The sequence below is a fragment of the Oryzias latipes genome, chromosome 1 (genome assembly GCF_053564925.1).
Source record: "Oryzias latipes strain Hd-rR chromosome 1, Olatipes_Hd-rR_3.1".
In the NCBI taxonomy this organism is placed as follows: Eukaryota; Metazoa; Chordata; class Actinopteri; order Beloniformes; family Adrianichthyidae; genus Oryzias; species Oryzias latipes.
This window is the reverse complement of record NC_136237.1, coordinates 40,380,184-40,406,175: the sequence shown is the minus strand read 5'-3', so window position 1 is coordinate 40,406,175 and position 25,992 is coordinate 40,380,184. Positions and strand designations below refer to the sequence as shown.

The following is a 25,992-nucleotide window of genomic DNA, read 5'->3' as shown; positions in this document are numbered from 1 at the left end:
AGAAAAATAGACTATATAGACATAGAAAAGAATAATGGATGGATCAACCAACCAAATTTCAATAAATTACTGGAAGAAAGCAGCGCAGCAGGTTATAAGATCAAAAACAGACTGAGATACGTAAGATACCGGTTCATGAATGGATGAATTCTAATTGGATGGATGGACGGACAAACGGATGGATGTATAGATAAATACTTAAATGGATGGATGGATGAAAAAATTGATGGATGGACAGATGGTTGGATTTATACATGAATAGATGGGTGAATAACTACAGGAATCGATAAATGGATGGATGAATGAATAGATATACTTCTACATGGATTACAAATAAATCAATGGATAAATACACAAAAATGGATGGATGGATGGATGTATCAATTGATGGTCAGATAAAGAGATTAATACATGAAATGATGGATGGAAGAAAGAACAAATGGAAGAAAAAACGGATGGATGAATAAGAGTTCTTGAACATGCAAGCCTTTTCTGTCCTTAAACATCACTGGACAGTGAATTTTGAAGAGTCATTTTTTTGACAGGAGGTCCAGTAAATCTAATGTGATAAACATTTTGTGGCACCACACAGTTTTTCTTGTCTGTTCATTAGTAGATATATATATTTTTTCTTTTATACGGAGAGATGTATTTTTAGTTTTGTTTCCACGAAACAGTTCTTTTCATCAGACTGTGGAGTTTGTTTGCTTTTTCAAATGCTAGTTCTTGCTTTGCGACTGAGAAAATTCTCCATCTAACCTGTAAAGCCACTTTTGCAATTTAAGGGAATTCAAAAACAATAATATAATATAAAGGAATGTGTATATCCCCCAAAAGCTTGAGGATTCGTTGGTTGTGGAATCTGTCTCATTAGCACAGCAGCAGAGGGGGTTGGTACCTTCATTGTTGTGGTGGGATGAAGGGTGGGGAGGGATGTAGGGTCTGTGTTTGGGAGGGTTTTGTCTCTTTCACTGACAGCAGTCCAATAATCTATTCATTGGGCTCCTCCAGGGAAAAGATCCCAGCTGCTCTAATTTGAGAATAAAGAGGAGGCTACCTTTGTTCTGTCCTCCATGGAGCAACATCCACCACCTCAGTCACCTCCCCCTTCCTCCCATGAACACCTCCTTTCATTCCTCCACTCTTTGCATTTGTCAGATCCATACACATAAACATAAAAGACTCTTTTTTTTAGTTTCTGTATTATTTTTTGTGTGTAGACAGAATGATTCTGTTTAAACAAAGTGCGTTTGGGGTTTGATGAACCCGATCATCTTTGGGGGGTTTCAATTAAGTGCCATTTTGGTTTGATTTTTAAATTCATTTACTACACTTAGAGAGATTTCAAGATCTAACCCAGTGAAAGTTCATGCCTCCACTGTCTGGAAGGAAGACAATGCGTCTCCAACAGAGCAGGTTTCCCAGAGACTAGCTTCAGAATTTGGGTCTGGAGAAGTTTAAATGACCCGTCAGCAGCAGTCCTGAACTAAAATATTTGAAACTTGTGACAATTATGCCAGAGTGTTCAGCACAGCCACATTGGGTGTTTTTGCGACCAATGATGGTTGAAAAATGTGATGCCGTCCCACTGCAGTGCGTGACCAAGCTGGTGATGAAGATGAGAAGGAGACGCCAGGCTGCTGTGAATTCGTCCGATTCCTCCACACGCTGCAGAAGATTCAATTTGTCAAAATAATTATTTTTCAAATGGCTAATTGGATTGCATTTGGTTCATTTAAAAAGAATCAATTCAAAGTTACTTCAGGGTATACAACACACACACACAAAAAGCCACAAATTAAGCTTTTAATTTTAATTTTAAACAGTGTAGATTATTACTATCCAGTCAGATTGTCGTTGCCGTATTATTAAAAAAAAAAAGGCCATACAAGTGAATAAACCTTTAAGAACACGTCCTGTTTCTCATTAATAAAGGAATGAATGAAAACCTTATTCCTGCAAACTTAATTTATTCAACCAAAGAGTCAATGGTTCAATTTGCTAAAATTTCATGGACACATGAAATATAAATGTGCGTCACTTACCAGCGTGGCATAATGTTAAAAAATGATTAACAGGCATGTAACATTTCATTTCATGGAGGAGCATTGTTACGATTATATGTTACTGATAAACTGAAGAAAAAGGAGTTTGCGTGTTCTCCTCGTGCATGTGTGGGTTTTCTCCCACGGTCCAAAAACATGCTTCATAGGTGAATTGATAACTCTGACTTGTCCCTAGGTGTGAATGTGTGTGTGCATGTGTGCGTTATTGTGGCCCTGCGACAGACCGGCTCCGGCGGCCCCGTGACTCAGTGAAATGGGTTCAGAAAATGGATGGAATTATTAATAAACATTTTTTTAACCTTTTTTTTTGCAATAATTACACAATATTCTTATGTTTAAGACAAAAACGTTACCAACCTATTCATTATACATGATAAAACACACTAGAAGACATGTTTTTTTTAATGATATAGTCAATTGGCATATTGTCTTGTGGTTTAAGCTCTTATCAATACTAAATTTCTAGAAAAATAGACGATGTATATTAATAGATTGGCAAACATGGTGTTTATTTGTAAGTTTTTCATGGACCTGAGAAATCTCCTTCACGTCAGTTTTGAGGATTTTGGCCTCTGTGTGTGAAAGTGCTTCCCCACCTGTGTGTGTAAACAAACGGGTCCTTCTTAAGGCTTGGGAGGTGGGCGTGGTTCGGATGCAAGCCCCGCCTCCGTCGCTGGTGGATTATTACCCAGCCTCCTCCGGGACACCTCAAAGTGTCACCCGGGCTTTTCCAGCTGCGGTCCAGCAGCGGTACAGGCAGGGGCGCCATAAACGAGAGCAGGACAATAGCAGACAAAAGCCTCCCCGTGCAGGAAGGAGGCCGGCCAGCTCTTTACTGTCAGGACTCCGCGGAGCTTTCTTCTTCTTTTTGTTTTTTTTTGGGAGGGGAAGAAGCTGTGAGTTTGTGCCTCCCTCCTCCTCCTCTCCGCCTTAACCGGCGCGGAGGCTCTCACCGACCCGCACTAAGCAGCACCGACTGCCGCCAGGCACCCACCCGCCTTTGGGATGAGCCTCACACGGAGCCCCGCTCATCGGAGCGCCGCGCGCGCGCTGCAGCTGGTGCTGCTGTCCGCGTGCTTCCAGGTACACCCGCCCCGCTCCATTTAAGCTAATTTTAAGCTAATTTTTATTGACACTTCGCAGGAGAAACCACTTTTGTGGTGACGTTAAGTGTTTGTTTGCTAACAACCATCATCTGCACCAACACAAAAGTTCATCTTCTTCAAAAGTTTGACTTTAAATTCAGTTTCTGAAATCTAAACCTGGTGTTTTTTTTGGTCTTGAAAGAAGATATTTTTCACTTTTGTGCATGTCATATCAGTCGTTCTGCGCACGAAACTTTTGGTATAATTCTCTAAAGACAAACTTGATAATTAAAATTGGTGCTCTGGTTTTATTCCAGCAACTGCTCCCATTGTTTGACAGTTAAAAGTAGCTTTTCTGATGAATCCCGCTTGATCTGGAAGCTTGTTGCAGTTTGTGCGGAGTTTTTAGCTGTCAGGACCGCAGAGACACCACTGCTGACATGTTTGACATGTTGGGGAGATTCTCCTGAATCACAGATTACAGTTTCAGCTGCACATAATTATATATTTCAGGCAAAAGATGACATTTTTCACAGTTTCTTTTAACCTTCACTCTTCCCAGCATCGGAAATGTTCCACATTATTCTTCAATTTTAAAATTTAAGTTTATTTTGGAAAGATCCGTTGTCTCATGAAAGCACAAATCTATTTTTATTATCTGCTACTGTATCTATTATTAAAACTCTCCAACTTTGTTTTATTGCTCAACTGTTGGTGGGTTTTTCCTCTAAAAAAAAAAATCCTTTTTTTGTCTCTGTGACATTCCTTTTGCTTTATTTTTTCTGTTCCCATTGCGTTGTGGTGTTACTTTATATTTAAATGGTTTGATTGAAGGCAGTTCGGATGCCTTCTACGAGGTTCTCAGTTAGAACTGCCCTTATGGATGAATACAAACTGACTGCTGGTGGGAAAGAAGTAGGCAAACCTGTAGGGGGCACGCAGGTGAAATGTCAAGGCCGTAGAGCGCTCTGTTAGCCTGTAGAGTGAAAAATGTTTGTGCAGATTTCTACGGGCATGTTGTGACTGAACGCTTAAACAACATTTAAGGGAGAAGTAGGAGAGACGCAGTATGGATTTTTCCCATTTGCAACCCCCCTAAATCCCGCAGACTTCACAAGGAGCCCATTAGTGCTGTGCACGTGATACGTGCGTGCTTCTTGTGGTACTGGAAATGAGGAAATTAGACGATTAAAATGTGGTTTGTGTGAGCGTCCTATGGGCACTTGCGTATCACGTGCACACTGCACAACATCTTTACGTTATAAGTGCTACCAGTTCCGTTATCAGTACTAAAACGTCACGAAACACTTACAACACGCATGACAATGGTAGTCGTATTGGTAGGTTGTACTAAGGAGTGCAAGACACACCTGTAATCAGTCACAGGCGACAAACGCTCTTTATTGCAACTGTTTATGCGATCGGTGTAAATAAGCTGATTGTAACGAGCAGAAAAGTGGCTTTCATGTTGAATTTGCACTAGGGCTGCACGATACGAATACAACTCGTGATTTGCGATAATATTGATCAATATTGCGATGATGATATAACTTGCGATACATGAAAAAATGGCAAAACGACCAAAAACATCATTTCTATTTCAGTGCAACAGTTTAATTTAAACAAGAGTCAACATAACTTAAACTAGAAGGCGCTGCATTTCCAGAAGAAAACATAGGATTGATTGCTATGTTGCTAAATGAAATGGAAACTCCAAGAGTAATAATTGGCCAAAAAAAATATAATAAATAAAGAAAGGATCAAAGTTGACCATAAATGAAGTGTAAACAGCACAATAACAAAAAAGATATTTTTGTGAAAAATGCCAGAGCCGGATACCGAACCCGTGAATTTCAATAGAGGCAAAAATCCTGGAACATCTTGAAAAGTTCAAGGATTTGAAGGACCAAAAGTCATAGCTGGAAAAAGCGGAAAGAGCTGAATGTTTTAAAAGTTGAACAGTTAAAATAGCTGAAAAGTTGTAGAAGGAGTTAAGTGCCAAAAAACTGTGGAAGATACTAGAATAAAGAAAGAAACGGCAAAAAAATGGGTTGACTGCTTTATAGCATTCAACCAATTATACTCCAACGGAGCGGCGAACATCTAACATAAAAAGGCTCCATGCGATTAGTTACATACATAAAAGGGATTTACTTGATTTGTTAATAACTGCCATAAGATTGTTTTAGCCCATTTAATGTTACCATTTTTTGCTGTCTTTTGCGATATGCGAATTGCACAGCTCAGGTCCACAATAACGATACATTTGTGATTTATTGTGCAGGCCTACTTTGCACCAATATGCATCACATTGCTAACATCAAGGGTTGCATAATGACGCAAAGTCGCATTTCCCCAGTTCAGAATCTGGGATCTGGAATTATGTTGATAAGACTTGAAGCGTTACAGTATTGGAAAGAATCAAAACACTGGATCTAAAGCTCCGGTGTTAAAGGGTTCAGTGAGAATCAGAATCAGAAGGACTTTTGGTGATGGTCCGTTCCACTCTCTAACGTTTCCTCACATCTGTTCTCTCTGCAGGTTTCTCCAGCTTCAGGACACTTTGAGCTTCGGATTTTGTCAGTGCAGAACAAAAACGGGCAGCTGCAAAACGGGGCCTGCTGCGACGGATCCTCTTCTGTGCTGAACGGCCGCTGCACCGGCGGCCAGTGTGACACCTACTTTCGTGTCTGCTTGAAGGAGTACCAGCTGAAGGTTTCCCCGGTGGGGCCGTGCAGCTTTGGGACGGCGTCCACTCCTGTGCTGGGAGGGAATATCTTTTCTTTTGTAAATTTCAAGAACAGCAAAGCCAGGATTTTGTTGCCGTTCAGCTTTGCGTGGCCGGTGAGTCCTAAAGTTTAGCAAAAACATGGCTGATGTTTGGGCTTTAATGATTATTCTTGGTGTTCTGCAGATAAAGAATTGCAACAACTCCTATATGGGCTTAAAAATGTGGCTTTTTATGTGGTAAATCAGCAGAGAGAAGCTGCAGTTCCTTCATCTCTCTTCATGGGATGAACACCATGTCAATAAACACGTATATTGATCTTTACCAAACCATATTTTAAAGAAACACTCATAAATAAAGACTTGAAGTTTATCTTTTACCATGCTGAACGGATCCAAACTTCAGGACTGGTTTGTAACTCTGTTGACCTGTTACCATGGCAACCAAACCAGCTCCAAAGGATGAGTGGACCTCTGGTAGCGTTGGGTTCAAGTTGTTGCACTGAAACAGCTGCCTCTCTTAACTCTTTATTTTTTTTTATTTTTTACACGGTATTGCCAAATTCAGTACGACATGCGATGAAGCTGGAAGTTTGTGGGGGCCCATGGGAATCCTGGAGGCAGTTGTCCTTGTTGGTCAGCTTTGCACCATCTGAGGGATTATGTGGGTGGGCGGAAGAGGTTTTATATTCATCCATTAAATTTTTAGGCTGGGTTTTTTTCGGAGACGTTTGATGGAAAGGATTAAACTTCGAGCTTGAATCTGGACAAAATGAAAAAGGTGTTTAAGGGAGATTTTTTATTTTTTTATAATTTGCTCAAAAGTAATAGTTTTAAATTAATTCCAATAGTTTTTATGATCAAGAACTGTACTCTATAAACTCTGTTTCATATTTGAGTAGCTTTAGGATTTAGTGTCGGATATGTGTTTGTTTGAACGCTTTGAGGCTCATTTGCTGTTGGTTTCTTGTGGACTTGGGGAAAGTCTGTGCTGGATAAGTCCTCATAAAGCTTCTTGAGGTTCCCTGTTCACACTGGCCAAAGATTAAAAGCATGCTGCTGCAGTTTCCTGCCTGCTTCCCATTTTTACTTCTTCTCTTTTGCTTTGTCCTGTTTTTGTCATTTCCTCCCTTGACCTTGCTTGCCAGCGTGGATAAAGGACTGTTGTTGGTGGCGCTGCTCAGTCGGCTGAAGGACATTCTTGCTGTTGACCCTGGTAACTGCCATGTTAAATGCAGCCATAATGGGGACATACACTGACAGGATAAAGTTTCTGTTGTTGCACCCCCTTTTTTTTTCTTCTCGTCTGAAGTGGCGGGCTGATCCAAACAGCCTCTCTGTGCGTCACCCATGTTTACGGAGCTGTACTTGAGCTCAGAATGTGTAAAGCTGGGCCAAAGCCACATTTTCACTCCAGACCTCCTCAGATTCACCCCTTTCTTTGAAGGTCGAACATTTGTTACACTTGATTTTCTTTTGTTTGCTTTCCCTCTATGGAAGGGATACTGTAGCATAATTAAAAATAAAAGTCAATACCAGAAATGCTTTTTCAATATGAAAAAGCAATCCACCAAAATGTTTTTTCCTTTTCTTTTTCAACACCGCTTATTCTGTCCCTTAATTAAAATGATAAAAAGAAATGGTATTTGACATTTCATTTCCAAAAAGTTCTCTGGTAAATGTGTAGCAAAATTCATTTAGAAATGTCTAATTTGACAGTTAAAATGGATTAACAGAAATGCTTTTTCATTTTCAAAATGAAAAAGCATTTTTTGACTCAATATTAAAATGAAAAAGCAATCCACCAAAATGCTTTTTCATTTCTACTTAAAAACTGCTTATTCTGTGTCATAATTAAAACAAAAATGCAAAGAAAGGATTGCATTTTCATTTTAACATCCACCCTGCGAACATTGTCACATTATTCAATTCGAAAAAGCATTTCCAGCGGGGAGGCGGGGCGATGCCATCAGTGTTATCTCCGTGTGTCCGGCTGCTAACAGACACATGCTAGGAGAAGTCTAGCTTTGTGTTAGCGGCATAATCATAACAGTAATAAAAGCACATTTAGACGATAGTCTCCTGCAGCTTCGCGCTGATTTTGCTCGATGACCGCTGGAGTCCCATCAACAGCTATAGCAGATGCGAGCATGGCGCCAACATCTATCTTTTAAATGTGCTTCATTACTGTTGTGATTATTATTAAGGGCCTGCTCGCTCATATTTTTTTAAATCCGTGCGGTCAGTGCTTTTTCCTTCGCTGCAAGGAGGACTCGAAAGACGGGTTAGCATTAGGCTAATATGTGCTAAAAACACAGCCGTGGAGGTACTTAAAACTCCGAACAGGCAATGAGTATTTTGGATGTAAATATGTGGGAATTACATCATCCTTTATCTTGTTCTGGAAACACAAATTCATGTGATGGTTTCTCAGATCGTAGCAGCACATCGGCCTTCGGCGATCGGGAGCTTCGGTTCGCGGAGCTTTGCGCTCTGCTATGCGGCTGCCGGTCCGAAGAAAAAAATGCTTGTCCGGGGGGGGGTTTCGACGAACCGCGGTGCGACCACAGAAGGCGGAAATGCTGCTACAAAGTCCTGAGAAGCTTTGTAAAATCATTAGGAGTTCACAACCATCACAAAAAATTTATTTTTAAATATGCTAAAGAATCTATTCCATACCCCCCCCCCCCCCCCCCCCCCCCCCCGCCTTGTCTTCTGTAGTAACTGATGGCTTACATGAACGCATTTCTTTTTTTTGGAACAATGGTCGGGCTGGGCTTCAGCTGGAGCTTATGAGACAGTTCAGGGGTTTGAAAACCCATAATGGGGGCTCACAGTTGTGGACAGACAGTCATGGCATTGGATAAGCAGAAGGTCTTGAGAACTAGAGTAAAGTCAGGTACGTTGAGGACATACCAGCTTAGAAAATCCTCAACCCAAAAAGTATTCTAAAAGTCAAACGTTTGCTAAGATGGAAATTCAGGAAACTTTGGTGTAAAGCCTGTTTTCTAATGTTCAATTCCTTTATGTCTCTGTGAAGGTGAAAGTAGTTCTCTTGAGCAAACATTGCTGTTGGAATTGGTGGTGATGAGATGATTTCTGACAAATGAACACCAGAAAACATTTTCCTATCTGTTGGTAACGGTTTGTATTGACCTTAAGGTGATTTATTTTGCCTTTATGTTTACTAAAACCTTTGAGGAAGTATTTTATCTAGAGATCTAAACAAAATGTGGTTTAGAAAAATGCAGAAAGAAGTGAACGACGGTGGCTGTAAATAGCTGCAGTCAGATGACGTTTGTGAGGTTTTCATGGGGGTTCGGGGACTGCTGTTGAGGTTTGTATTGGAACAAATGATGCTGTCTGAACCGGACCACCCCCAGAGACACACAAGCAGGCACACACACACACACACACACACACGGACGCTCTGACAAACTGGTCATCCATGCAGGACCAATCAGCAAGGCGCCTGACCGATTTCCCTGCAGTCTGACACTGAGAGTATTTTTATACTGTTTTTTTTTGTTTTGTTAAAATGACTCAAACTCTTTTGTATTCTGTTTATTTCAGATTTCACTCCTGTCATTTTTTTTTTGCAACATCTTATATCTGTGCCCTAAAGCATCCTAAAACTAAATGCATGTTTGGGAAGCACGTCCTCTTAACTGTCCATTAGTCACTACAGGAATCTCCAATAATAATAAGGAAGTTTGGTTCCTTCTGTCCTCGAACAATTAAAGCGTGCTCCAACTTTGTGGTGGATTTTGATCAGATGCTGTATTGTGTGTCAGGAAGTTGGATAAACATAGAAGGAAATGAGCTGACAGTCTTCTGACCAGACTGCCTAAACTGTCATTACATTTTGGACAAACTGCTCCACAACCAACATTACCGTCCACGCAGGACTCTGAAAGACTCTGGAGGATTATAAGATTCATCTCTTGAGTTTCCAGTCTTTGGTGAAATGGATTTTTCCCTTTTTTTTGTGCTCTGTTCCGAGGTGTCCTGATTTGTCAGCCAAACCTGGACCTTATCTATGCCTGTTGACCAGTGCAGGAATCATTTGGTCTTTGATTATTTCTCCTGTGTGCACTCCTTCCTCCAAACCGTTTCCTCATCAGCATCAAGCTTTGGCCACACTGGGTCTTGTGCATCTCTCCTGAGCTTTAGAGAGGTCTTTGTTGTTCCTACATGTAACTCAAATGAGTTTATCCTGATTATAAAATGTCTGCTTTAGGCTAAAGCACTTCATTCACGTCATTTTATTTTTCAGAATAACCATTCTTGCTCTGATACATTTGATATTTACATTATATTTTTATTTATTGTAAGTTATTGAAGTTATGGTGGTCTCATGTTGAACGTTCAAGGTGTTTGACAGGATTTTGGTAAGGATGTGGACCACCTTTTCTGATTGGCAAGAGTGGTTGCCATAGAAACAATGAATCAGACCAATTTTGGCACCAACATGGCGCCATCTATGTCGTTTTGCAAAAAAAAAAAACAGCGACCGGATTGACTTCATTTGGTCGGAGGCGAAAGTAAGTCTCTTTCTCTGATGATGTCGCTCACTGGCTTCAACTCTCTTACACAGTGGTTGGAGGTTAGCAGGTTCCCATCACCAACTCAATACTTTGGTGACCCAATAAGAGGGCTGAGCTTAAACACACTGATTTTCAGTTTTAACCTAAGATTTGTTCATTTACAAAACTCGAATTGAACTCATGAAGCCCACTGATCAATTTTCATTTAGTCGAATCTGACTACTTTGACCGTCAATCAAAAAGTTCAGGGTTAAAAGTCAAACAAAACCGGGAAGTTTGTATTACTTTGCAATTACAAAGCGTGTCTGATCCTTTTCTGTCTATACAATCAAGTCAATAAAGTACTTTAACATACATTTAGATAAATTCCTAACAGCTGTGCCCTTTTAAAGTCCTATATTATAAACAAGTTAAAGAAACAAACATGCATCTTACGATTGATTCAGTCACTCTTTTTGATAAAGAGGTAGCTGGCCTTTTAGATTCTTGTTTCTTTTACTCATTGAGTGAATAATGTTTCCACATCATTCAGTTTTTAAGATTATGTGCAGGGTATTTACGCTGTTGGTTTGTAAAAAGAATTAAGAACTATTGCAGTACATGTCCCAACAGTTTGACACACAAATGAACAGCGTTATAGGATTGTCAATACCTGGACGTTATGTAACCATGGAAAAAGATGCAATTGTTTTGTCATTAAGCTCTCACTGTGTAGAAGAGCAATTGACATTATCGTTCAAGCTGTTGTTGCTCTTTTACGGTAATTAAAAAAAAAACTGGCTTCTCTTTTTTTAGGGTGTATTCAGACTGAGCACATCTGATTCACTTAAGGTGAACCAAAGTTTGTTTCCTCCAATAATCTGGAACATTTTAAGTCTGAATACACCTATCGGACCCTGGTCCGGGACTAGGAACCGATCTATGACCCAAATTTTGGCTGAATAGTAAAGCCGTACCAAATTAAAATGTATTGTACCCGACGTTGATGCAGACGTTCTAAATTGGTCAGCGACACATAAAGTAGTTTGAATATGTGTAGTAACCTGATGAGGACTGCAAAGCGCAGGACTTCCAGTATTCTTTCTCTCGTTGCTTTGCCCCGCCCTCGTAATTCCTGGCCAATGACTGAATAAATCGTAAGTCACAAGGTTTTGTTTACAGACTTACAAACATAAAAGTTTGCTTGACGGTAGTCTGAATACAGACCAAATGCAAGGTTCAGGACTTGATCCAGACCAAATTAAGCAGATTCAGTCTGGACCAACTGATTTTTTTTTCCCCCCATCTGAATGCACTTTTAGATCATTTGATTAGATTTGAACTCTTGACGGTACCATATAGTGAGAAACGGCTGAATATGAGGGATTCAAAGCTACAGTTTATATCAACTTTCCTTTGTCCATTAGAGATCATTTGCTGCGTTTATATTTAATTCATGTTGGATTGTTGGTAAGAAGGGAAAAAAACAATTCAATTTAAAAATCTTTAAACTTTCAGTGAAATTTTCCTTTTCAGCTTATTTTATTATTGTTTTTATTTTATTACTCTAAAATATTTAATGCTATTTCTGCAGTTTGAAAGTATATACTGTATATTCTAAGATCTTTTAGAACTGTTATGCTAACGGGGAAAAAATTGTTCACTTTTTATTAGTTTTATCACTATGCCTTATATTTGTTTGCAGAAGAAATTAGCAAAAAGTTCTGAATGTTCCAGCTTTTTCATAGGGAACCAGTGATGCCTGAAGTACATCTCACTTTCATCATACTGTCAGTCAGCCTGGACAAGACGTCAGATAAACCACCATGCAGAGCATAATGAGAGGAAGTTGGCAGCTCTGTTGCTCCCCCCGCCCTGTCTCGACCTGCCTCCACATGTTGCCTGGCTCTACCCTTTCAAACTATTTTCCCACATCCACAAAAAGCGATTCCACCCTCTCAATCAAACATTTCAAAGCACCAGAAGTGATGGGAATTTGCCAACACAAAGTTTTTCTTTTTTTTTTTTTTAAGTTCTGTTTTCTGCTCAAGGTGTGATGGGAAATTTCTGGATAGTGACCAGCTGCATACTTTCCATCTGCACAGTTTTCTTAATCCTATTAGCTGCTAACATGCTTCAAGCTACCACCCAATGAGTTTTGCACGCAGCTCAATCTTCTGCTCCTTCATGGTTGCAGAGACGTCAACCTGCTTTAGGTTTCACTGAATGAGATGATGTAAAGATGCTGTAAGAGTTGCTCCAAAGGTTTGCAGTCACAGATGTTATGTTGCTTATGTGGCGTTGGAATAAAAAGTCTTTGCAGGACCCTTTATGGCCACCTTTGAACAAACCATAATTTTAAAAGCTTTTTAATCCCAATCTTCTGCCTCTTCAGCTTTGGTCTTTTTTTTTTTTTGTAGTGTTCTTTCTTTTTAGAAAACCAGCAGAGCCATGTTTGGTGTTAGTTTCTGTTCAAATGCTCCCCGTTTGAGTAGAAAACCACCTGCACTGCCATGTTTAAATAAATCCGCTCCTAGAAAACATGACATCCTCTGTTCCAGCATCTAGTAATCCTGTCGGCAGCTGTGAGCGCTCCATAAACCAACATCACAGCTCGACCTGACCACTAATCTGTAAACTACACGGACTGGCTACGTTTTCCAGCAGGGCTGGGAATTGGTAGGTCAGAGTTTGTGGAGTTGCTGTGGACCCACTCCAACATTAACAGGGCTTAATGAATGTGGACAGGGTGATGTAAGACCACACAAGCAGAAACTAGGAGGGAAGCACAGAGAAGTTTTAATATTAATACACGACCTGAAATACTGCGAAAATCATGAAAACGCAGATCTTGCCACTCTGTTTTTTTGTTTATACCTCCACTATGGTCTAAGGTTCTCACAGTTGTCTGGGTGGGGCAAGAGGATTGGGATTGACTTTTTCTGGTTTCAAACAAAGTAAAGATCCTCAAAAACAGGTACCTACTTTGTATTATTTCTAGATACTTTCCTCTTTGGCTTCTAAAGCACATTTGAGTGTTCTGGTTAGATGGGTAGATGGATAGACATACTTTATGATAGACTAATAGTTCAGTTAGTCATGAATGAAAACACAAACATAATAAAAGTGCCAAGAGTGTACAAGATAAAAGACATAGCAAGCGTAATTATAAGAGGCAGAGATAAAAGTATTCATAAAACTAACGATAGTAATACCGTGATGGTGTTCATCTTTTGGCTCATCCTTTCAGGGGTCACCACAGCGAATCAGCTTCCATTAAGTCACACAGGTGGTATAGAAGAGATTTTTACACTGGATGCCCTTCTTGACACAACCCTGTATTTTATCTGGGTTGGGGACTGCCACAGGGAGACCCAGACTTGGGCCCCCTTTTGGCTACATAGTTGGGCAGTGGTGTAAAGGGTCTTGCCGGAGGACCCACACTGGAAGGAGCTTATTGCGCTCCCTGGAAATCAAACCCTGATTTCCCATGTGCCAGTCCTGCGCTTAACCAACTTTGGTTAAAGGTCAGAGTCAAAGGCAACTCCTCTAATGTTTCCACATGTTTGACTGAAGCATATTTCACTACGGTGCTACTACTGGACGAGATAAGTGTTTTCTGACTTATTTAAACTACAGATAACCTTGAGCCATTTCGTGAGGCATAATCATATAATTTATGACATATTTTTCTCATCAGTAGGAATTGAAAAAAAAAGTGCCTCTGAATTGTGTTTGCACTTTGCAGGAATTGTTCAGTTTTGTAGTCTTATGGGGCTCAAGAAGATGTGACGGATTTATTCTAAAAAGCATCAGCAGTCTATTTTTTTTTTCTAAATGGTTTACGATAATCTATTTGTCATTCTTTGTTTGCAGAGATCATACACATTGATCTTAGAGGCTTTGGACTTCAACAACGACTCCTTGTCTGGCAGTGAGTATAATAATATCCATTACATGTTGAAACGAAGCAGCCAGTATGTTTGAATGAAATCAGACGAGCCTAGTTATAGGATGTAGTCTGGTTAAAAAGTTTCCTTTTCACAATGAATTATGACACATTTTAATGTACTCTTCATCAAAAAAGAAGGAACATTTAATTTAAAGTCAAATTTAGGAATTTTGTTTATAAGGATTGCTATAAAATGGTATCTAAAGATGTAAATCTATTCAATAAGTATTTTTAACCAAAATCAGGTCAAATTGGACGGTTTTTAGTTTTTACTTAGTTCTAAAGCAGAGCTTTTGTAAATGTTTACACTCAGGTCAGTCTCATTCAGAAAACAGCCTATGTGTGAGGTGTATGTGCGCAATTAAGCTTTTGTTTAGGTTCCTGTTTCGCACCCAGTGGTCAGCGAGGTTGTCAGCGTAAGAGTGTTGGCTCAATGCTATATTTGGCGTCCCTCAGGGAACCATTATAGGCTCAGTGTGAGGTCAGCCGGCCTCAGCTACGTTGTTTTTATTGTAGAAAGTGAGAGTGAAAAAGGGTGGGGACACCATTAGATTGAGGTTTCCGTCGATACATGAAGCCGCACGTTTGTTTGCTTGCCAACTGAACTGCGCTGCCTAAGCTGGGTGTCAAACTTTGAAGAGTTTTTTTTTAATTCTAAACCCAAGTAGCTGTCAAACCGCTCAAGGAGGTGAAATGAAGAGATTCAGCCAAATAAGTACAGAGCAAATATTGACATCCTCAGTTTATAACCGTCAAATTAAGTGTCCCATCTTAGTGCTTGTGATGTTGCTGAGTTTGTTCCTCTTAGTACTTGGTGTCTTTTTGCAGAACAGTTACACTATTTTAGCTTGTAAAAACAGTCTTAACTGTCAACTTTTAGACCAAATTTTCTAAAGTTCTTTTACATCATGCAAAGATATTTAGGGGCATTCATGTGATACAAATTTACATTTAATTCAATCATAATGCCTTATGCCTTAGTCACACCTGCCCTTAGGGGGTGATACAGGATGCCTGTACGCTTGTACCCAGGTGGCCCACTTGAAATATGAAGATTATAGACATAGATTATAGAGTGAAAATGTGCATGGATGTCTTTTTCTACGGGCATACAGAAATGGCAGGGCGTAGTGGAGACTTATACAACAGGGAAGTGTGAAGTAGGTGAGACACAGATTTTTTATTTGTCTAACCCTCGCCCCCCAAATCCTGTGGACTGGGCAAGAAGCTTGTAAGTGGCGTTTATGTGATAATTGCAGGGTTCTTGAGCTCTCTGTACAGGTTTACCCATTTTTTTTAACCTGTGGACAGCCTTTTAGATACATGTGAGGGCAGCTAATACTTTACTAATGAGAGTGTGGTGTAAGGGCGCCGTACGGCAGCATAAACCTTACAAAAAAATAATTTTTAGGTATAGGCCTGCACAATAACTGGCAAATTTATCGTTTTTGCGATATCAAGCAGTGCAATACGTATATCTCCAAAGTTGCAATACTTTTCACTGATATCGCAGATCGCCAATTTTCCTCGTCGTGCAGCCTTATTTAGCTATAACTGAAAATCCTGAGATGATGGCGGCGATGACTTTTGGCAAAGCTGTCATTTAACTGTGTGTGATGTTTTGGAGGTTTTTATTTTTACTGAAGGTTTTTTGACTGTATAAATATTTAAAGTTGGTGTCATGATGCCTTTTTGAAACAAAAACATTTTATATACTATACTATATTACAAAAGTCAATATTAATTAATAACATTTTAGATTTCAGTCAAATTTGATACAACATTTTTAGTTTAAAAAAGACCTCACACTTTGTAAAAGGATCTAATCACGACATTGCACCTATTTTATTTAGAATAGGTTTTGTAGGACTAGAGGAGATCTTTAAAAAAACATAATAGATTTGTTTGTCCTAAACTTGATAAGTGTGGTTAATTTTAGGTGAAATAAAATAATTAATAATTAGACTGTCACAACAAGAGATACTGGCAAATCATCACAGAATGCTCAGGGTTGATGGTGAACATTCAAGATGGTACCTTGTAGGTTTCTAAGTTGTATTTTGAAATGTTGATCACCTCAATCTGGACCTTAATAATAAAGTAAAACCATTAGACACCTTCTTTAAAAAAAAAAAAGAAACATTTTTTGTTTCATATGGAAGCGTGTTGCATTAACAAAAACAGAATGGGTGATCTTCGTTCTGACTTTTTGTGTTAAAATAGACACAATTTGTCCGTGCTACAGACGCTAGGTTTATGTGCTATGCACTGTTTATTTTTGTTTGTGGTGATGCAGAAAATGAGTTACAGTTGGAGTTTTTCAGTAAATAGGATCCACGTGTTCTGAGCTTTGCCTTCATGTTGATGCATGTGACGCTGCAGAGGCAGGCAGGGACCGTCAATAAAGTACACGAAAACACAAAAACAATAGAAGTTTGTTAGTGACTCAGCAGAAAGAATCTCAAGAACAAGTACCGTAATTTCCGGACTACAAGCCGCTACTTTTTTCCTGCGCTTACAGCCTTGCGGCTTATTCAGTGACGCGGCTAATTTATGGATTTAATTGGTGGCCGCCATGTACGTACTTTCGAACTCAGTGAATAGTTTGAATTCTCTATCTAACACCAAGCACGAGGCATTTTTATTCAACACACCTCTTAGCAGCCAAACAGCATGGACTTGACTTCAGGTCTTAGACACTTCAGTCATGGTTCAAAAAAACGAAACACGCATGCCCGGCCGCATCCCAGAATCCTTTGGGGCCAGTAGACCCAACGTGCACGTGATCGCCGCTACATTATGATGAAGCTTTCAAGTTAAAAGCAATCGTTAAAAGCAGCGTAAAAAAGTCCACCGTCACCAACGGGTTTGGAAAAGCCGGTTTGGCTGCGTGACGGAGAGAACAGCGCATGGAGTGGATTTACACTCCATTTACGGTTTCTAAGGAAACCGTAAAAGCGGAATTTTGCTTTGAAAAACTCACAGCCTCCGTGTGAGCTGGAGACATCTTCTGCTGATTGAGCTGCGGGGCCGATGGCAGTCTGATGGCTCCCACACGTAACAACGCACCCGCCCCTCATACACAAAACGTACAGTTTTAAGTCCGATTGCTCTGCACAGAAACGATTTGCTCCATCCACCGGCGCAACGGGGACGAAGTGCTCCTCCTTGAAGCTGCCCTGGCCAGAGGTGTCGGAGTAGATAGGAAGGGGAGACAAGGAGCGCGCGGGGCGGGAGCGGAGCGCAGAGGCTTCTGAATTCTGACGCACGCGCCGCGCTGAGGCGCGCGCTTTTCAGTCGCCGCTGCTTTATTTTACCGGTGTGTTTTCTAACCAGTCCTGTTACTCCCATAACGCCGCGACACAAGCGGAAGGAGAGCTTTTCCCGTTCACCCCTCCATGCACTGCTGCTCATTCTTAAACACATACAACAGAATGGCGAGCCGGGCGTTGGCCCCGCCTTTAGCCCCTAAGACTCATGGGAAATGTGGAATCGCAGATGTAAATTTCCTCATTATAACTGAGGGATGTAATGTTGATTATATGGTTACTGTTTGTAATTTTATGTTAGATACCTAGATTGTCAATAAGTAAAAAACAAAATGAAATAAAAACACCATAACTGAGGGACTTGTGAACAGAATAGAGGTCCATGCTGTTTGACAGATGTCGATACACTCAAATACGTGACCCAGAGGCAAAACTGGCACCACCCACAATGTGCTAATGAATTGCACTCACTCTGGGATGCTGGGCGTGATCTGTCAGGATGACAATATCGGCTAACACATGCGCGGCTTGTACTCTGACGCGGCTTGTGTATGTATAAAATCAGTCAAACACGTGAATATGGGTGGGTGCGGCTTGTAATCGGGTGCGCTTTTGTAGTCCGGAATTTACGGTACTCATTATTATTGTTCAAACAAACTCAACACAAATCCGTACTATCATCACATTTTCTCTCAGAGTGAACCGGCATGTTCAAGTAATGCAAGTTGTAGACGCGTCCTTATTTCCTCGCTTTAGGACAAGAACTGTTGTAGTCCTTAAAAAATTATAGCCAAAAACTTTTTTTTTACATAAAATAAAACAAAAAATTTCGAGTGAAAACCGGAAATATATATTGAAAAACAAAAAAATATATATCATAAATGTGAGCGTCCAGCAGGTCAACAACGGACGTCGCTGCTTCGTGCCCAACGTTGTCGTCGGGATTGACTCCCAGACAAAAAATAAACCCTTCATATGGGTCGATATTTAATACTTTCCCGACGTTATGCTCTGTAATGTTGATGGATAAAGTAAGTAGGAAGAACTGAACCGACTGGTGATATCTTAAATAAACAAATAAACACAACTCAGGTCATGTGACACGCACACGTTGTGGCTTTTTAACTTTTATTTTCAGCTCATTTGATAGTTTTCATGAGCAGATGAGGTTAGTGACCAGCCTGTTTGGAGTTCTTTGCTGCTGTAGTTAAAAAGAAAAAAAAATTAGTACAAAAATGTGAACAAAAAACATTTGTATTTTCTTATTTTAAATAGGTGAAAAAAATCAGAAGGAAGCCCCCCCTCTTTATTTTTTTTTTTATTTTTTTTAATGCTATATGCTTCCATGGTTTCACTCTGTTTTCAGTTGCAGTTTTCAAGCAAGCCAAAGGTCCACATTTCAGGCAGGATTCATCAATGAAGTGCTAAGTTTGGATGTTTGCTTAAATATCCCGCCTTAAAGGGAACCAGGCTTTTTTTGAATCTGCTACCATGGTGCCATTTTTTTAATCCATCATCCTGTTGCAAAGTGTCACAGTTTACCTCCAGATCCGTGGTATGGCCGGCGTTGAGGCTTTTCAGGCTCGTCGCTCGGTCCAGCCGCCTGTTGGTGAAACAGACGCTGCCGCCTCGGCCTGACCACACTTTCCACCCCGCTGGTGAAATACCACAAAGCTGCGCAGCATTCTCAAAGTTTCTGAAGGGTTATCATGGCTGGATTGATTCTCGCTGATGTTAATCCTCTTTGCTGGTTTAAAGACAATAATGTAAAGACCGATTAGAACCATCAGAGCGTTATTGGATCCACTAAAACTAAAAATGTTCTGCATTCTCCGAATTTTGCTCCTTTCTGATCCAAAACATCTTGCTTTCTCAGGTGTTGGTGGGGCGCTGATCGAAAAGGCCATCCACTCTGGCATGATCACCCCAAGTCCACAGTGGCAGAAGCTGGAGCACAACGGCCCCGTAGCCCAGTTCCACTTCCAGGTTCGCCTCCGATGTGACGAGCATTACTTTGGCTTCGGCTGCAACAAGTTCTGCCGGCCACGGGACGACTTCTTTGGCCACCACATGTGTGACCACAACGGCAACAAGACGTGCCTGGAGGGCTGGTCAGGACCGAACTGTAATGCTGGTGAGGACTCGGAAAGTGGCTCTTCAGATCAAACCACTTTAAACCGCCAACAATTCCACAAAAAAAAGAATTTTCACCAAATAAAACAGCCGTGGGAACCTTGTGTTCTGGACATTTAGAGAAACAGGGATTCTCTCATGCCTTCTTGTTGTAGAACATTTTACACAAAGTGAGGAGATTGCTGCATCTAGAAGAGTCCTCTAGGACACTAAAACTGCTGTTTCGTCCTAGTTTCTTCTGTTTTAACAGCCACCCTGCTCCAGCCATTTCCTGCAGTTTGTTAATTTTCTTTGTTTTTATTCCTTTTTTGTGGCAGCAATTCAATTCCGTTAGTGCTGTTCGCATACATTTGCGCTCCTTGCCTGCTATTTAACTGTAAGAAATTAGATAAGCATTGAAGTTTGTGTGGACGTCCTACAGACATCCTATGGTCATTTGCCTACTGCACACTAAGGTGGTTGAACAGGTCGTCCAATGATCGAAGGGTCGGTGGTTCGATCCCGTGTCGATGTGTCCTTGGGCAAGACACTTTACATTCTCTGCCGCCAGTGTGGCTCCAGCTGTAGCTACATCAGTGGTTATCATCACCAAGGAGAATAAGGAGAGAATGAATAATGGACACACTGTAAGAACTTTGAGCGTCTGGAAAAGCGCAGGTAATCCAATCCATGATTGTTATTTAGTACTCGCACCTTACTAACAACTAGAGCGTGGCATAAGGACGCTGTACGACAGCATCACCCGTACGCCATAAATGCGTGCGACTCCCTTACAAAGAGTTCACGGTTCACTTGCTAGAGGCACAACGATGGTATGTTCCAGTTTTCACAAAGTCCCTTAAGGTGGCCGTACGAGCCTCCAGGGAACTGCAAGACACACCTGAGCTCCCCTTAAGATGCGTTCGCTGCTCTCTAGGACCCCTCCAGAAACCGCAGGATCGGAAAGGTTCACCCCCACCCCCCCCTACGAATGCATGTGACTAAGGCTTAAAGCTGCTGGTTAACATCATGTGGCAGCTGGTGCCAATTATTTGGTTTAAAAAAAGGTGGATCAGTCAGTAGAACAATCCAGCTCGATGTCTGCTTTGGACTCTGCAGGTACTTAAATTCTGATTCTCTAAAAAAGACCAGTTTGCATAACAATATATAATAAAAAGAAAAAATCCTAATTTGAACTGATCGTTTCATTTTTCCAGTTCCGAGTCAAAAATTAATAAATATATATATATATATGCAGTGTGTTGTCATGGTAACCCCTGTTACTGAGTGGCTCACTTTCCCATCACGGATAATCTCATTTCGGTGTAGCCGACCGTAGAGATTTACACGCAGTTTTGACATTCCTTTGTGTGCTCTTCTTTGCAAACTTTCTGTGTTGCCTAATGTTTGTTTGTGTGTTTGTTTGCGTGTTCCTTTTTTGCAGCCATCTGCAAACAGGGCTGCAGTACAGAACACGGTTTCTGCAAAGTCCCCGGAGAATGCAAGTAAGAACTCGCGTGCGATCATGTTTTCTGCAAAAAACAAACAAACAAAACACAGCTGTTTGGCATTCCTTACAAAGATGTTTTAGTAGCTTTACTTGCTGGCTTTTGTTCGCTTCATGTCCATGACGGTGAACATTGATATTAAGATGCTCTGCTGTTGGGGTTCCTCCCTCAGGTGTCTGTATGGCTGGCAGGGGCAACACTGTGACCAATGTATCCCTCATCCTGGCTGCGTCAATGGCAGCTGTGTGGAGCCCTGGCAGTGTCTCTGTGACACCAACTATGGAGGACAGCTGTGCGACAAAGGTAACCGCTCCCCCATAAACAGCTGGACTCATGAGCCGGAGTGGGTTTTCAAAAAATTTAAAAATATTTGATTCCATTGGTTTGAATGGAAATTAGAAAATCAGTTTATTATTAAGTCAAATCGTAAACTTGTGAATTCAACTTGATTTAGCATCACGACAATGATAGGAGCCCCTGATCTGAACATGTTATGGTTGATTTTAGTGGGATTTTAGTTTAAATTTGTGACTTCGTTACCTAATCCATATTTCTAGTTTCTTTCGTTTTCCTTTTAAAATCTCACTCTGATCACCTTTTGATCTATTTTCAGTGGTCTTTTATGTAAGATGATGCTATTTTTAACCCTCCCCATTATCATTTACACAAATTTCCTGCTAGCTTACAGTCCTTCAAACACCCAACGCAACATTACTAGTTCAACAATCTCTAATATTTTATTTGTTTTTTCTTTTTAAAAAACAAAAATCTAAGATTTTAAAAATAAGATTCCACTTTGCATTCATAGAAAAGGTCATCATCCTGATTATCTTGAAGAGAAACCTAGTATTTTTTAATGTAAATAAAGTGTTTTCTCTCGACATGCAGACCTGAACACGTGTGGAACGCGGCAGCCATGTTTGAACGGAGGAACCTGCAGCAACACGGGACCTGACAAATACCACTGCTCCTGCCCCAAGGGCTTTTCTGGGGTCAACTGTCAGATAGGTGAGAGGAAGAGCCTTAGTGAAGTTCAATGAAACGAGTGACCGGGGCCTCGTGACGACGAAACCACTCTGTTTTCTGCTCTAGCAAAGCTACACTTAACCTTTTATATACCATCAGTTTAAACTCGCAAGAGTACAGAAACGCTTCCTCTCATGCTTTTGTACTGTAAGTAGCAATTCCTGACAGATTTGGTGCTTTGATTATTGCAGGTCATGAATTATTATCAATACTTGACTGAGTGGTCATTTTATCACAAATCATTTTTTTTTTAAGTTGTCTTAAATGTGATTTTTAGACAAAAAAAAAGGATTGTCTAAATAAAGAAAGTGAACCCAGTCACTCTGACTCTGAGTGCTTTAATGTATGCAGTGGAGACTGAGACAAAGTGTTTAGGTGGAACGTTAGCTGAAGCCGTGTGTCTGTGCAGCGGAACACGCCTGTCTGTCCGGCCCCTGTTTGAACGGAGGAAGCTGCACTGAAAACAGTCGGGGGTTCGAATGCCTCTGTGCCCCCGGATGGACCGGACCACTCTGCTCCATCAGTAAGCTCTTACTTCACGCTGATGAAAGTAGTGTCTTCAGTGTGTTTTTGAGACATTATTCTGGTGATTTTATGAAGAAAGTTGAGCCTAAAATGGCTTTGAATAGTATTTATTTTTTAGAATCGTTATGAATGAGGAGCAGACTAAAAATGCCGTTTGAAAAAGAGTTTACCAACGTCCTAGAAAATGACACTGTTTTTTTTAAATTTTGGCTAAAAACGGCATAATCAGGAATAAAAGAACAACTGGGAATGCTCTGCCAACAGATCTAAAGATGATCGGAGTGGGTTTTTAAATAACCTGAGTTTGTTTTTCTGTCAGATGTGGACGAGTGCCTGGAGAACCCCTGCAGTCATGGAGGAACCTGCCAGGACCTGGTCAGTGGCTTCAGGTGCATCTGCCCCCCTCAGTGGACCGGAAAAACCTGCCTCATTGGTCAGCCGTCACTTGTTTTTCTAACATAAAATAATTACATTTTTCAGGATTTTTTCTTTTCACATGGAAAGTTGTGAAATTCCTTTATCCTTTGATGTAAATTTTCACTTTTCAAAAGTCAATGTTGTTCCTTACGAAAGCCGTGAATAGCCTACGTTGTTTTTTTTTTTTTTAAATCCCGGTTTCTTGTGATGGCATCTCCTAACAGTAGATGTCATTATCATGAGATATCAAATTCCTGACATAACGAGGAATATACTGTTTTCATTTTTCTACGATTTTCAGCAAAGCAAAGCAGTTTGTCAGAGAAAACGTCCAACACCAGAACAACTGATCAATTTATGACCGATTATTTTAATTGTGGTCTAACTGGGGTGAAGATTGTGCTGATGTCGGTCATAAACAACGTCCAAATCTGTCATGATCATTTACCGAGATGGTTGGCCTGGCTGCTGCTGCGCAGCTGAGAATTTATTTCTGTATTGGTCGGAGTTTGTGGGTTTTGAATTTTCTCCTTGCACTGTTAATTTGCCTCCAACCACATGATTTCCAGCCTCAGTTCGGCTGCTTAACCTGGTTTGTAAGCCTCGTCTCTGACTCCTGATTTCCACTTCTAACTGAGTTTTCAGTCTCTGCTTTCAGAAGATAATATTAGAAACAACCTTTAGCTACGCTGATGACATTTTACCTTCAGGGAAAATCTAGAAAGGAATCGGTCTCATCTTTTAATCGGTTGCCTTGTTTATTTTATTCATTCGCTAACTTTTTAAATGTCACGGTTCGTTAAATGTTTTCTATTTTTTTTTTCAAATAACGTAAAGTTTTCTAATGTTTGAAGAGGAAACCTCTGCCTGAAAGTGAAGTCTTTACTCCTATGTAGTATTAGTTGAAGTGCTGGGAAGCCCAAAACAAGAATCCCATAAAAAGATCATGGAGCTGATTTTGAACTTGAAGTTCTCCAAAGCTGCATTTTTAACAGGTGGTCTTAAAAAGCTGTAGTTCAAAGCTCATCCAGCTGATATTATCACAGGATTTCAGAGCCACTGGGCATAATTCAATTGTTTGGAGTCGCTTCTTTTGTTCTTTCTGCTGGTGACAAATAAGCTACTTTATGTGCAGACGTCTTTGGAGGTATGTCACAAAATCGTGAGCACACTTAGGTTTTATAAACCTTTTAAAATGCTATTTATATACTTATTTGTGTCTTTGACTGCACTGGAAGGTTGAGGGTAGGAGTGACGAGTCCCTTTGACTGCTGTTTTTCAGGATAAACATTTTAAAGATTGAAAGCCCCGTCCTGGAACAAACAACCAGCTAGCCTTTTTTGAGGGCAAATAGATGGTTAACCCTTGTGCTATCTTAGGCACTTTAACATTGGGAGTTGGGTCATCTAGACCCACTAGACAGTGCGCTGAACCTTTTTTCTTCAATGATTTGTGATCTTCACTGGTGTCCATGGATTACATGAAATCTTTCCACCTCTATCCACCTTTGTCATGGTAGGGAGAACACGTCAATGGAAGGGTTAAAACCAATTTATGGGGGTGGATATTTGCTGCTCTACTGTAGCTGGGAGGGGCACCTGCAGTTTGTCTTTAGAGCAGTGGTCCCCAACCTGCAGACCTGTACCGGTTCATGGGACAGTTGGTACTGGACTGCAGAGAAAGGGAAAAAAAACACAACCTACATTTTTCCTTCGTGCAGAAAAGATCCAGCAAAGAAGCAGAAGAAGAGCCTTCGACTTCAAAATAAAATAGAAATATTAAAGTTCAGATGAGGCTAAAGCTGGCATCTGATTTTTTTTTTTAGCTTCCGCTTTGACGGTTATGGGTTTAGGGAAATCTAGAGGTGTGTCCATATTGGAGGGCTGCGTTCTTCCTGGGCTGCGTTTGAAGGCTGCCTACGTCACGGCGCCGCGAAAAGTGCTGTCCGAATTCTACGATTCCTTCAAATGCGCGGCCAACCAACACAGCCTTCTTTTTTCCTGATTTCAAGGATTGGTCTGGTGTATCCTTCTATGCTGTCCATATCCCAAGATGCATTGCAGCAGAACCCGGAGATTTTCTGATAACATAGTGGACTGTGAAGCGGGACCCAGAGTTGGAGATAATCACAGCTTTATATAATTACACCTCCAAGATTAAACGTTGGATCAAATAGGCCAGCTCCATGCCTGGTTCACTGTTCCTGTCTGTTCGGCACTCACGGTTGCTAGGCAACAGGAAATTTGCTGATCTAAAGGCTGGAAAGATCTAAAGGCTGGACTCGTCCAAATTCAGAGCTGTTAACATCCGGCCAACGTCGCCCGGGAAGGCCGCGGCCGTTGAATTTGGACACGCCCTGTATGACATTTCAATGGTTCCTACATGAAATCTAGTGTGCAAAAAAAAAAAATGCAAACCACCTGCAGATATTTCTCAGAGGATGATAAACGTTGGCCACAAAAGTTAAGGGGAAGCTGGAGGTAAAAAAGAAATCGGGCACAGTTCAACCTCGTACATACCGGTCTGTGAAAATATTATTGATATATTAATATTGCCTGTGACCTGAAAAGACGTTGAAGACCACTGAATGAGAGGGTGGGCCTCTTCAGCACCTGCTGCTTTATGAGAAAGTAGGATTTGTGCATCACATCAACCTCCAGTAACACCAGTAGAGGTTGATGGAGGTAAAGCCCTTTTTCTTTCCATAATAAAGTTGCTGGGGACGGTGTAAGCTAATTAATTGACAGCAATTGGGGGACACTAAATACTTATAGGGTGT

The 25,992-nt window shown here is 40.7% G+C and overlaps 1 protein-coding gene across 1 annotated transcript in view; it reads left to right on the top strand.

Moving 5' to 3' along the window:
* The first annotated feature begins 2,758 nt into the window (after nucleotides 1–2,758).
* Nucleotides 2,759–25,992, top strand: part of LOC101169088 (protein jagged-1a) — a 44,143-nt gene continuing 20,909 nt past the window's right edge. The window contains exons 1-9 of the mRNA XM_004065601.5: nucleotides 2,759–3,149; nucleotides 5,693–5,995; nucleotides 14,281–14,338; nucleotides 19,502–19,759; nucleotides 21,182–21,242; nucleotides 21,418–21,548; nucleotides 22,134–22,253; nucleotides 22,681–22,794; nucleotides 23,116–23,229. Coding sequence (XP_004065649.1) covers nucleotides 3,072–3,149; nucleotides 5,693–5,995; nucleotides 14,281–14,338; nucleotides 19,502–19,759; nucleotides 21,182–21,242; nucleotides 21,418–21,548; nucleotides 22,134–22,253; nucleotides 22,681–22,794; nucleotides 23,116–23,229 — 1,237 coding nt within the window. The 5' untranslated portion in view covers nucleotides 2,759–3,071. The remainder of the gene's footprint in view (nucleotides 3,150–5,692; nucleotides 5,996–14,280; nucleotides 14,339–19,501; nucleotides 19,760–21,181; nucleotides 21,243–21,417; nucleotides 21,549–22,133; nucleotides 22,254–22,680; nucleotides 22,795–23,115; nucleotides 23,230–25,992) is intronic.